Below are 13,259 nucleotides of genomic sequence, written 5' to 3' on the forward strand. Positions count from 1 at the left end.
AGAATGGAGAAAGGAGGTCTCAGATGATTCTCAAGTATATAGCATTGAAGAGGAAATATTCCTTGGATGTGGTGAAAGGAAAAACTATGATGCTAAGGCTTGTAGCCATGTGGAGGGCTTGGATGGCCCTTTTTCTTCAAGACCTTTTATTCTTTATTTTTAGGTTTAAAATTGGAACTTGAAGTTGATCTCTTCTTACCTCATCTGATATTTTGCTAAGTTTATTCCTTTTCAACTTTTATGCGGCAAGTAAATGAAATCCTAATGAAAATTACTTTTTTTTTTTTTTGTTTCCCATTTGTTTGGTTTAGAAGGAAAATTACAAAAAGAAAAAATTAAATATAATTAAAATGAAATAAAATAGAAATTTATATATTTTAAATTATTAAATATTCATATAGGAAAAAAAAAACAATAAATGAAATGAATTAAAAGAAATAGGGAAAATATTTTATATTAATTTTAAATCTTGTTATTTTCCACTTTCTTTCTACCCATTTTCCTTAAAAAATTTCAAGAACCAGACAAGAGGTAAACTTTTGTTTGTTTTTAATTGAAGCCTAAAAGAAAAGGAGCTAAGGCGCTTTCATTAATACTAATTTTAGAAACGCTTTTAAAAAGAATCACTTGTATCTATTTGAAACTTACCTTAAAAGAGATAATGTTTTTTAAAATTTGTTTAAAAAATTTGAGGTTTACTACTTCAAATTTTAAATGTATATTGCCATATTTTATACTAGTTTTTTTATTTTTCAAAATAAAAAGAAGTACATGGAAATAACTAAAAAAATGATACTTAGCAAGTAATTGCCATGTAATTACTTCAAGTGATTTTCTATTTTTAAAAGTTATTTTTAAAATTTCATCAAATACCTCTTATAAAAAAGTTTCTTCATGTATTAGAAACATATTTTTAATCTCTTCTAAAACTACTTTCAAATAGATTATAATATTAGAAACTTTAAATCTTATTTAATGATTAATATTTTTTTAATAAAAAAATAAAAATATTAATAAATATGATATTTTTTAAAATTATAATTAAATAAAATATTCTTTGATGAAAATTTAAGAGTATAACTTAAGCTTGGTCCAAATTTTCATAATATTTATAATATATAGTATCTTATATATTAATATTTTTTTTAAATATATATATATATATATATATATATCACATACACTATATCCTAAACCTTTTCAAATTCTTTTACAAAATACATGTAAATTTAATTTTTCCTTTTTATTGTTATCTTAAAATTTTATATCTTATTTATTAAAATAAAATAAAATAAAAACTTTGTAGTTGGATTTTATGAAATATGTAGGTTTCTTTAAAGTTAAAATATTCCTTAAAACTTCAACATCATGGAATCTTTAAAATGTTGTTTTTGGTATTTAGATAAAAGGAGGCATTTTAAAAGTTATGACTTTATTTAAATAAAAAAAAAAACCGAACTATAACTCTCCCATACTAAAAATCGGGAATTTTGATGAAAATTTTAACGGTCGAGTCAGTTTTTAAGTTACTTTTTAACGGTAAAGATAGTTATTTTTAGTTACTTTTAATGAGGAAAAAAAAATGCAAAGTAATGAATCTCAAAAGTTAAAAATACGCGGCCGCAAGAAAGAGATAAGGATAAAGGAATTGTAGTTAGTTATTTAGACAAACGGTTAAAGAGACTCATTTTAACGATAAAATTAGTTAGTTTAGGTGGTTTTTTTTTTTTTGGCGTAAGTTAGAAGTTAAAAACCAGTTACGTTAAGGAATACAATAAAATTTTCAAAATCTTCTAATTTTTATAATATTAAATTATTATTTTTCGCTTTTAATAATATAAGTATTTTAAAATTTATTTTCGATTCTAATTATTATGTGTCATGTTGAAGATAGATAATTAAAAGAGTTATTTGAAAAAAAAAACTTTCGAAAACAAAAATATTAATTGCTTAAAAATATATATTTGATTGAAAATTATTTTTTAAATAAATTTATATTAGTGTAAAATATTTTAAATTAAAATTTTGTTTTGTGAAATAATTCCTTATTTTTTTCTTTGAAATAAAAATATACCAATAACATAAATTGGAAGTAATTAAATTGCGTTCCCAAGGGCATATTAGTCATTGAAGTGATGTAGACCATCAAATCATAGGGCACTAATTTCACTGAATTAATCAATTACAGAGCCTAATCAAAACCCAGAAATTCAAAAGTACTAAAATACCCTCACTGGTTGAGAGAGCATAAAAGTCAACGCTTTTCAGAAAAAGTGGGACCCAGAGGCTGTCAGTCACCGACTTAACAGTTCTCCCCCGGCGCAATTTAACAGAGCGCCAAGTTCTCCCAGTCAACAAGCCTTGGGTCACGTGTCCACTTTTCATACCTGTTTTCCACGTGGCATCTTCCCATTCACTGGCTTATGCAACGGCTATGTTCAAGAGTTTTGACTCCTATGCACTTTATCCCTTAAAATATCTATAAAATATATATATATTAATTTTGGTCGGAGAAAAAATGAAGTGGATTTGCATTTAAAAATAAGAATAAAAATAAAAGAAAATGGGAAATAAATTAAATTTGTAATAAATTGAAATTGAAAAAAAAAGAAAAAAATTTTCAGTGATTTATAGAAAAACATTTACACAATCCTGTCATCCACCTTTAAAATATTGCAGAAATATCATAGAATGCCTTGAAAAGAAGATATAATCCACCAAGATTCTCCTCTATCTCTAATTTAATGTTGCTTCTGTTTTCTGTGTATAAATGGTAATAAAATTATTACAAATATTTTTGGAAAAAATTAATTTTTTTTTTTTTTTTTACAAGTCATTTAGATAAATGGGAATTTTTTTGATAGGTTTTTGAATGAGTAGATGCATTTATGAGATTGGGTTTTAAAAGGAAAAAAGATTGAACAGAAAGCATTTATGTGAATGGAGACAGGGCAACTCCGGCTGATGCACACTCTCTCACACCTCAGATGGAGTATAATTCATAAATGCGAGATGGGGAAATAGCCAAAATTAATTAATACAAAAAATCTCAAGAGATTATTAATAAATCAAATGCTGAAATATTTTTGGGAAAATAATAATAATAATTTAAAAATAAACAGTGGTCTTGGGGTGGAGCCCACACTCAAATCTGTGACAGAGACAGCAGTTTCATTTCAGAGGGTCTATAAAAGGTTCTCTCTCTTTAGAGTCTCTCTCCCAAAGGAGAGACTCTCTCTCTAAATTATATAAATATGAATATAAAATGAGGGGGGTTTGTAGGCTATTGGGGGGTGTGAAATCCATATGGTGAAGCAAGTCTTCTGTTTCACACCTTTCAATTTCACGGAGATGGGTGGAGGAGAATCTAGGGTTTGACTACACAGCAAAGGTCTGTTCTTTGGTGGTTTCCTTGAATTTTCTTCAAATTTTGGAATGGAACTGTTGTCTGCATGTTCATCCTTATCTTGGGTTTGTCTCATTTTCTTATCATTTTTTACACACCATGTTGAATCTCACTATCTGGGTCTTTCTGCTTTTCAAAAAATAGGACCTTTGTTGAATTGGAATTCTTCAACTTTGATTTTAAAAAAATAAATAACAAACGCTTTTCTTGGATGTGGTTTTCTTTGTGTGGAAATGGACTTTTGACCGGATGGGTCTTTGTTATTTCTGATATGGATTGTTGAAGATTTGATGTTGTGGTGAGTTTTTATTCTTTTTGTGATTTTGCAGGTGCTAATGGTGTTGTTGTGGCTGGGGGTTTTGGGTTTTGGGAATTAGGGTTTTTGGTTGTAGGGCAAAACACATGGAGGAGGTTGAGAAAGCCAACAGAGCAGCTGTGGAGAGCTGCAACAAGGTTCTAGGTCTCTTGTCTCAGCCCCAAGATCAGATTCAGCGTAAAAAATTAATGGTGGAAACTGGGGAGGCTGTGGTTAGGTTTAACAGAGTTGTTTCTCTTCTCAATACTGGTTTGGGCCATGCCAGGGTGAGAAAATCCAAAAATTTTCAAACCCCTCTCCCCCACAATATCCTCTTAGACAAGCCAAATGCCAAACAAGATCACCCATCCAAGACTTTTCAGTTTCTCCACTCCAGTTCTCTTGAAAAGCCAATTCAAGAAATGGGGTCAAATGCCAAGAACACTATGGGTTTGGGAAACCCATCATTGGAATTGACCTCCAATGGTAAAAGCCCTCTGCAACTTTCTCAACTCATACCATCGTCAACAAATTACCAGTTCCTCCACCACCAGCAACAGCAGAGGCTGCAGCAGCAGATGAAGCATCAGGCCGATACCATGTATCGGCGGAGCAATAGCGGTATCAATCTCAATTTTGATAGCTCCAGTTGTACACCAACAATGTCGTCCACCCGGTCTTTTATCTCATCCCTGAGCGTGGATGGAAGTGTGGCTAACTTGGATGGAAACGCCTTCCATTTGATTGGCCCGGCTCGATCCGATCAGAACTCCTTCCAACATAAGAGGAAGTGCTCAAGGGGAGAAGAGGGTAGTGTGAAATGCGGCAGCAGCGGCAGATGCCACTGCTCAAAGAAGAGGTTTGCTCTATTAATAATACCCTATTGGTAGTAATTGCTTGTGCTTGTTGCTCTTTCTGTCATTAAGAGAAGTTGACTTATTTCCGATCGTTCTGTTCAATCAGTAATGCCCTATTGATAGCAATTAGCTTGAAATTGTTCCTATTTCCTTTTACTATTGATTTCTCGCATTTTTTTTCCTAGTTAGTGGGGTTGTAGTGGTGTTAATTTGTTGCATTTGTGTGTTTTTATTTGTTGCTTGAACAGGAAACATAGAGTGAAGAGGTCAATCAAGGTGCCGGCTATTAGTAACAAGCTTGCTGATATCCCTCCCGATGAGTACTCGTGGAGGAAGTACGGGCAGAAGCCGATAAAGGGTTCTCCTCACCCTAGGTATATTCTGTTAGCCGATTCTTTTTCAGTAGCAAGCACCCTAGATTTTGTAATTCAGAATTAGTAGGAGGCTTGTTGAACATATCTGAATGAATTATTGGATGCCATTACCTCTGAGAGATAGGTGTATGTTTTATCTTTGGTAGTAATGATATACTTTCCAAATGGAATCTCAATCAATTTTTTGGTGCTGGTGCTTGATTGGGCTATTAGACAGCCGGATTCAGAGCAGTTAGTATGTTTTATTCATAGTATTTGGAGAAATTCTGAGCAAACTCTCGGATGAAGGGTTGACAATGGGATTTTGTTGTTTCTTCCATGTGAGTTGATAGCAACTAAGGCTTTATATATTGATTTGATTGAACTGCTTTCTGTAGATTTGATATCACTAGGAAAATTTGATTTAAGGAAATTCATCAACTTCCGATCCTCGGTTTTGGTTAATTCATAACTCATGTATGTGTATGCACCTTAAAATCTACATGATTATTATGATTAGGGAAATCCATTGACTTGAAGCTTAAATTTTGAGGAAATTGACCGAGAACCCATTCTTGAACTCGTACAGGGGATACTATAAATGTAGCAGCATGAGAGGTTGCCCTGCAAGAAAGCATGTGGAGCGATGTCTGGAAGACCCTTCAATGCTTATAGTCACTTATGAAGGTGAGCATAACCACCCAAGGTTACCATCACAATCTGCAAACCAGTAAACTTCATGGAAGCATAGCGGAGATCACACCAAGCCCCCCATTGTTCAATACATCAGAGTCCTATTCATGGACTGCCTCATTTGCTCCTGTACATATGTTGCATGGTTTGAGCTTGGGACATATTTGGAGCATTTTTTTTTTAATTTTTTTTTTTTTTATGTTTCGGTTCTTCTTTGGGTTTTTTTGGCTTGGGAAGGATTGGTTGGCTTCCCAAGCCTTTTTTAGTTGTTGGGCAGGTGGAGGAGGGGGGGCCGCGGGGCATGAACCCCAGGACCAGACACAAAATCTGACTAAAATGGGGATCTCAATTTGATAGAACTGTTTCTCATCTTTTATTTACAGTCAGTTTTTTTGAACATTTTAGTGTTCCTTCTTTAAATGAATGCAATACCCCTTCAGTGTGGCAGCTTTTGTTTTGATTGATTCCTTTTTCTCTCTGTTTCTGGTTCTGGATTTGGGATACGTTGCAAAACCAGAAGCTACTATCGAACTGCTCAAACCCTGGTTTGATGTCAACATTAGTTCTTGAAACTTTTGTTCTTGGTATCTTCCTACTCCATTTTTTATGTCCAAGTAGTTGAAAATGGAAGACTTAAAATACTCTTTATGCCTTTTCTTTTTATTTTGAAACCAATCAAATTTGGATGATTTGAGTGAATGCGCACAATAGTGTGGTGTCCTGGACTTCGGTCTTTTCTAAGCTAACATACAACACTTAGACAACTCTAACATGAGCATAGAATAGAGACCTGACATCTTTCCTAAGCAATGGAATGACACTTTGATAAGTCTAGCATGAGAGTAGATATGATTGAATCAGTGGACTAAAGAGTCAAGGTCTTTCTGAAGCAATGTTAAGGCACTTTAGGCAATTCTGACAGATTGACAAGAAATTGGGTTTGGATTAAAAATTGGCTTAATCAATAGAGTGGAGAACCCAACCAAAGGAGTAGAGTGGTTTAGAATTTGTAAGGGTTCTCAAAGAAAGTCTTTTTCAAACTTGAATCTTTGTACCAGACACCCTTTGGGAGTTTGTTTCCTTCTAGTTTTGTAAGAGGGAATTATTCAAAGTCACCCATCTTCGAAGAGGCCCCAACAACCATGCATGTGAAGTATTGGGGGACCAAACATGGGCAATCATGCTTGATATCTTCCTATATTCTTCCTCTATTGTCATCTATATAACAATCTTTGGCTCTATTTACATATGCTTCTCAACTACCGCTTTTAACTATTCTCTTTCTTGAGTTCACAAATTTTATTTTTGATTTTTTAATTTGTAGGTTACCAAATACCTAATCATGAACCAAGCCCATTTTGAGTGTGTTGACGTGTGAGGAAGCCCAATGGGCCTAGACTTGCCTCGTGCACAAGCCCAATTACACCCAAGTTCACATTAGCATAGGCTCCACTATTTTTTAATTTTACATAAAAATTGATACAATTTTATCCTTGGGGTGAAAAAATGAAATGATTTGGATCAAAGAACAAAATAATCCTCATAATAATAATAATATAAAAAAAGGGGGTCGCATAAAGAAAATTTAATTCAAAACGTGTTTCATGAGAGTATTTTATGGGTAAAAAAAGTCTTCAAGTCTGGAAGAACGTCCTTTCCAATAAAATTATCTTAATATCTTCCTATCAAATATTATAATAACATTCACGCGTTCTCATCTTTAAAATAAAATAATTGGAGAGGAGTATACACTTGAAGATTCATGCCTTTCTTCTCACTTCTCATCTTTAAAACCAAAAATAAAAATAATAATGGTGGTGGACACCCTTCACATTCAATGGGAGAATGCCCCGTCTGTAGCGGTGAGTCACGTGACCCCTAAAGTATAAAACACATGCAAAAGCAAATTAGAGAGACTGCTAACCAGTGAAGCAAAAGAAGAGAAGAAGCCGCCACTCGCCAGCATCCGCCGCCGCCGCCACCACCATCTTCTTCGGTCAAACACCAGGCCACTCGATTACCTCTACCAATATATTAATATTGTTAATTATTTATTAATTCCATTATTTATCTTTGATTTATTTCTATGTATGGACCGTGGAGCATTGGAGTGTGATTCTTCTTCTCATCGTAGGATAAATTAAGAAAAAACTATCAAGAGAATCTTAACCACAAACATGGCAAGTGACTTGACTCTATGAATCTTCATGGAGCTTTTACCATATCCATATGTAACGCTTTCTCACACTTGATCAAAACTAGTCTTTTGGTCTTTTGGTATATGGATGTGAAAGCTTTATTTACAAGTAGGCAAATAAAATTCATTAAATGGAAATCCCAGGTTGCGTTGCAAACTGCCATGTCATATATTGCTGTTGCATTCAATGATGAGTCAAAGGTCAAATCCACAGTAACTGCTATTCCAAGTTTTAAACCATTTCTCTTTTAACTTCCATAATCTCACTGTACATCCCCCAAAAAAATGGAAAATCTATCTAAACAGAGAGGGTAAAAAGGTAAAAAGACACAAAGAAACTTCACCATCAAGCTTCGGAGAAGAGGCGGAGTTCAAGGCGAACGCTAACCTCCGGCGAGTTTCTCGGCGTGGAACGACGCTCAGAAGAGCGGCGCCGGGAGGTTCAGGTCGAAGAGGAACGGCTTCTTCTCCTTCTCCTGCCTCATCTTCTTCTCCTCCTCACTCACCATCAAATCCACCGCATCCAACCTATATCCAGTGTACTCCGACCGCGTCGTAACGGCGACGGACTCGCCGCCGCCGGTTAATGACGGCTGCAGCCAATGCTGCTGCAGACCCTTTCCAAACAACTCCGAGGCGGCGGCCACAGGAGCCTCGGCGGAGGCGAAGGAGAGTCCTCCGTCGCCGAAGTTAGTCTTCGCCTTCGGGCCACGGAGGCTCCTGGCCGCATCGTCGTAAGCCCTAGCGGCCTCCTCCGCGGTATCGAAAGTCCCTAGCCACTTCCGCGTCTTCTTCCACGGATCGCGTATCTCCGCAGCGAACCGCCCCCATGGGCGCTTCCTGACGCCTCTGAAGTGCACCTCCTTGATCACGGCTCCGCCGGATCCGGAAGGCTGAGATCGGCGGTGGAGGGGCTCGACCGCCATGTGGCAGTGTACCGGTGACGGAGCAGAATGAGAGAAGATTTGGTTGATTTGGAGAGGCTGTGGCGGTGGTGCTGTGCTATTTATAGAGAGGGAGACAGTCGTGGTTAACGCCGACAGCCTTCGTTTAAATAAGTAATAATATAGAAATATTTGAATAAAAAAATAAATATGGGTTAATGCATTGAATGCTGCGTGTTGAGATGGGAATGGAGGATGGAGAAATGATGACATGCCCGTTTCGCTTTCTCTCTCTTTATTGTGTGCGCCCAACTCATTCTTTATTATTTCTTTAAACTAATCTTCTCCTTTGTTTTTTTTCTCTCAAATAATAATAAATATTAAATGAAGAGTTTACTAAATAATTTCTTTTTAAAATTAAAACATATTTGTTTATTAAGTTCCAATGCCACTTGGGTCTTCTTGTTCTGAATTACCAATGCAAAAATAAAAAATGTTGCTCTTAAAGAAAGTGACGGTTAAAAATAAGATGGTAAGATCATAGGATAAGTACAAATGACTGATAAAGTTTTTTTACAAACATAATGGTGTTTGATGGTAATTTTAACAAATATTTTTAGTTTTTTAAATACTTAAAATATAAAAAAATTTAACTATTAAAAATATATTTTTTTTAGAATTATTATCAAATAGATTTTTTTTTTTAAATACAAAATAAAAAAAGTGTTTAATAGTATTCTATAAAGCGTTTTTTCTTATACTTAAAAAATGAAAAATTTAAAGTATAAAAAGGATTACAAATATTTACTAAAATCGGTATCAAATAAACTTTAAGGGTGTGTTTGACAATAATTATAAGAAATATTTTTAGGTTTTATAATACCTAAATGATAAAAATTTTCAAATATTTATAAAATTATAAATACTTTCTAAAATTATTATCAAACGTACTCTTAGTTTTTGTAATACTTGAAATTTTTCATCTTTTAATTATTAAAGATATTAGAAACGTTTTCTAAACTCACTATCAAACATACTCCAATATTACATTTGATAGTGATTTTAAAAAATATTTATAGTATTTATAACACTTGAAAATTTTTATCTTTTATATATTAAATATATTAAAAACACTTTTTATCATCCCTACCAAACACACTCTTTAAGAGTTTAATAAAATTTAAAAACACTTTTTATTTTTAAAAAAATAGAAATGTATTTTGAAGAAATCCTTTATAATTATTTTTTTAAAAAAAAAAAACACTTCAAAAAGTTTCGTATCAAAAGAAGGATTATTTGACCAAGTCACAAACGTCTCGATTGGAAGAAGTACCTTAAACATGCAACAATGTTGTTCTTGAAAAAATAAGGTTAAAAAAATAACTTTGGCATGAATGTGTATTAGAAGATAGTGAAGCTTCACTATAAGACTTAGAAGGATTAGATTGATCTTATTGCCATTAATTGGTTTTTCAAATAAAATGATTAAATCTTTGATCCACCATACACTTAAATGACTCATATTCAAAATTTTCCTAAGTTTTATATAAGCATCTGTTAGGAGTGTTACTAATTTTTTTCATGTTTGTTTTGCATTGTTTAGGGGGAAAAAACACTTCAATGTGTGTTTCAAAAACAAAATTTTATTCAAAATCTCAAATAAAAATTAGCCTTTTAAATTTATTATGTGTTAAAGGCTTAAAGCATTATAAATGTGTGTATATGAAGTTGAAAAGTTTCCACTTTGGAATTATTTTTTAGAATATTTTACAAATATATTTGAAAAAACACTCAAATTTATTCTAAAAAAATAATCCTTTTTAGAATAAACTGCAAAGAAACTGTTTTAAATTTGAAAATTTTTAAACATATCATTTGAGGTGTTGTAGATAATAGTTTGAACAGGGTATTAGGTATGGCTACTACTCTAATAAATTATTCATATATTTTGAATTAAGGCTCACGGCGGTTAGACGGTGATTTTAAAAAATGTGTTTAAAGTGTGTTTAATAGTAATTTTAGAAAGTATTTTTAATATTTATAACACTTAAAATTTTTTATTTTTTGAGTATTAGAAATGTGAGAAACATTTCATAAAATACACTTTTTAAAATGTAAGGACCTCTTAAAGCGTGTTTGAGAGTTATTCTAAAAAGTGTTTATAAATATTTATAATATTTAAATAATAAAAATTTTCAAGAATTAAAAATATTAAAAGCGTGTTTTAGAATCCTAACAAATGAGTTATTAATCTTTTTAATAATTAAAATTTTTAATTATTTAATTATTAAAAATCACTTTTAAATAGACTTTTTAATATCCATGTCTAGTCATTTATTCCTTGAAAAAACTATGTTATAGACGTTAAATTATTACAACATTATGTTGACAAGATGGAGCAGAAGGTTATTGTTTAAAATAAAAATGTATTTATCATTTTTTGACCAAAACTCGCATATCCACGAAACTTATAAATACGTGGGATATGATAGGTATATAAACATATGACATCAGATATTAAAAAGAATTTAATAAATAAATAAATAAGTGAAACGGAAACAAAAGCGATCAGATTTGAAATGTACACTTGTCATAAAGTGACGGGTGGTCCCTGAGGAAAAAGTACAGTGGGTAAGGAGGACCCAAAATGAATTGAACAGTAGACACGTGGAGTGTAGGTTGTGGAAATTAATTAAAGAGGCGGCGCAAGCCAAAGCCAAGCCAAAACCTACCAAGTAGCACGCGGAGGCACGCGGCGCCGCCGGTTACATTGAAAGCTTTTGGTCGAGTAATTGGGCCCCACATGGATCAGACTCTGACACGTTTCTGAAATTATGGGAGAGTTAGGACAGCGTAGTCCAGGCCCAGGCCCAAAACCATTCCCAGCCAACATTGAAAGACTAGTAAGTCCAAATGGAGGCTTTCCACTTTTTGAAGTGCCATTGATTAGGTAGGTCTAACCTCATTTTTCGATTATTTTTCACATTTTAAAAGTTCCGCTTACTTTGAACTTTTTTTCTTCGTTTGGCATAAAGTTATATTTACTTTGATTTTTTTTCTTTCTTGGTTTGGTCTCTACCTCATCCAATATCTTTCAATTTCCTTAGAATAAATTTTTGGCTCTAGAGTGAAACAAGTTATTATTTTTGTTCTTTGTTGATGACGTCATTTAAAAGATTTTCAATTTCACAATATTGAAAAAAAGATTTAAGAAACATGATTTTAGGATGAGAAGAAAAAAAAAAGGGGAAAATACTAAAAATTCTTTCTTTCTCATCCTATTTTTCTAAATAATTTTAATTTTATTTCCTCTAAGTTCATGCATAGTTCAAAAAGGAGGGAAAATAAAAAATAAAAAAGCAGAATTTTAAAATATTGAGATTATTATTTAAAGGAAGGTGGAAACATTTTGTGGACAAAGTTTCAAAATTGAAGAGTTGATGTGCGAATAAACCGATAGAGATGAAAGTGAAATGTGAAAGCAAGCTACGGCAAAATTGTCAAAGAAAAATTGGGAAGAGTGGAGAAAATGGTGGAAGGTTGTGTTTCATGAACAAAACGTTGTGCATTTGGTAGTTGAAAACTCGAAACGCGGTGTCTCTCAATGACAAGGAGGCTAAGGCCACAAGTTTCGTGCCTAGGGAACAAAAGTCCTGAGCCCCCGGTCAAAAGGCGTTATCAGTGTACACGTCGTTTCCATTATTAACATGTAATATCCCTAATTTTGTTTTCACCAAATAATAATAATAAAGATATAGATATATATATTTTTTTAAAAAAATTATAAATTTTAAACAGGGAGTTTTAGTTTAAAATATATATATATATATATATATATATATATATATATATATATAAAATAAATGTAAATAATCTAGAGAAGAGATAAAAGAAGACTAAATAAATAAACTTTGAGATTGGTTTCATCATTTATTATTTTTATTCTCAATAGAGTAATTTGAAAAATATATTATATGATATCACCTTTTTTTATATATAAAGAAAATTGTTGATATATTTCTTATTGAGCCAAAAAAAAAAAACTCGTTAGCTTTGATTTTGAAAACCCCTAGAGGTGAGTGATTGTTTAGACATGTTTATTTGTATCATGTATCATGTTTTAAACTATCAAGTTAATTTAAATTGAATTAGTATTTCATAATTATGTGAATCTATCATGAAAAAATAGTTTTAATTACTGAAAATCTAGCACTTTTGTTTTCACCTTTATATCAGAGATCGTAGTACCATCTGAGAAAACCAAATTTCAACGAGTGGGAAGTCGAGTTTTCTGTTTCAAGTAAATTTAGAAGGAAACTCTTAATTTGATTGAAAGACAATTGAAGAGAGGTGTGAGAAAACGCACAACACAATCATGAACATACAAAACTTGGCACCCTCCAGGGTCCAGGCTAACATGGTACAAAGAGTACAAACTCGTCACAATTTATTAAAACAATTAAATATACCTTTATTTTATTGTAAAAAAACCTATTTTCAAAACAAATACTGTGTTTTTAAGTTAGGCAATCTATTTCCATTCCAAGGAGGAAAAAAACACTGTTTTTAAGAAT

At 32.4% G+C, this 13,259-nt stretch overlaps 2 protein-coding genes across 5 annotated transcripts; one reads left to right on the forward strand and one right to left on the reverse strand.

The window, feature by feature from the left end:
- Positions 1-3,232: 3,232 nt before the first annotated feature.
- On the forward strand, positions 3,233-6,068 carry LOC117919300 (probable WRKY transcription factor 21). Of its 4 annotated transcripts, none has more exons than XM_034836449.1 (4): positions 3,233-3,391; positions 3,736-4,560; positions 4,807-4,932; positions 5,501-6,068. In XM_034836449.1, the coding sequence occupies exons 2-4, from the start codon at positions 3,809-3,811 to the stop codon at positions 5,643-5,645; spliced, it is 1,023 nt and encodes a 340-aa protein (XP_034692340.1). In that variant the 5' UTR covers positions 3,233-3,391; positions 3,736-3,808; the 3' UTR covers positions 5,646-6,068. The 4 variants fall into 4 exon arrangements, with proteins under 4 accessions (XP_034692340.1, XP_034692342.1, XP_034692343.1 ...); XM_034836451.1 differs by having other exon boundaries at positions 3,784-4,560; XM_034836452.1 differs by lacking the exon at positions 3,233-3,391 and adding an exon at positions 3,394-3,471.
- Positions 6,069-8,220: 2,152 nt separating this feature from the next.
- On the reverse strand, positions 8,221-8,727 carry LOC117918262 (ethylene-responsive transcription factor 8-like). Its single transcript, XM_034834768.1, has one exon. The coding sequence runs from the start codon at positions 8,725-8,727 to the stop codon at positions 8,221-8,223; it is 507 nt and encodes a 168-aa protein (XP_034690659.1).
- Between the last annotated feature and the right edge of the window lie 4,532 nt (positions 8,728-13,259).

This window comes from Vitis riparia, chromosome 7 (genome assembly GCF_004353265.1).
Source record: "Vitis riparia cultivar Riparia Gloire de Montpellier isolate 1030 chromosome 7, EGFV_Vit.rip_1.0, whole genome shotgun sequence".
NCBI classification, from domain to species: domain Eukaryota; kingdom Viridiplantae; phylum Streptophyta; class Magnoliopsida; order Vitales; family Vitaceae; genus Vitis; species Vitis riparia.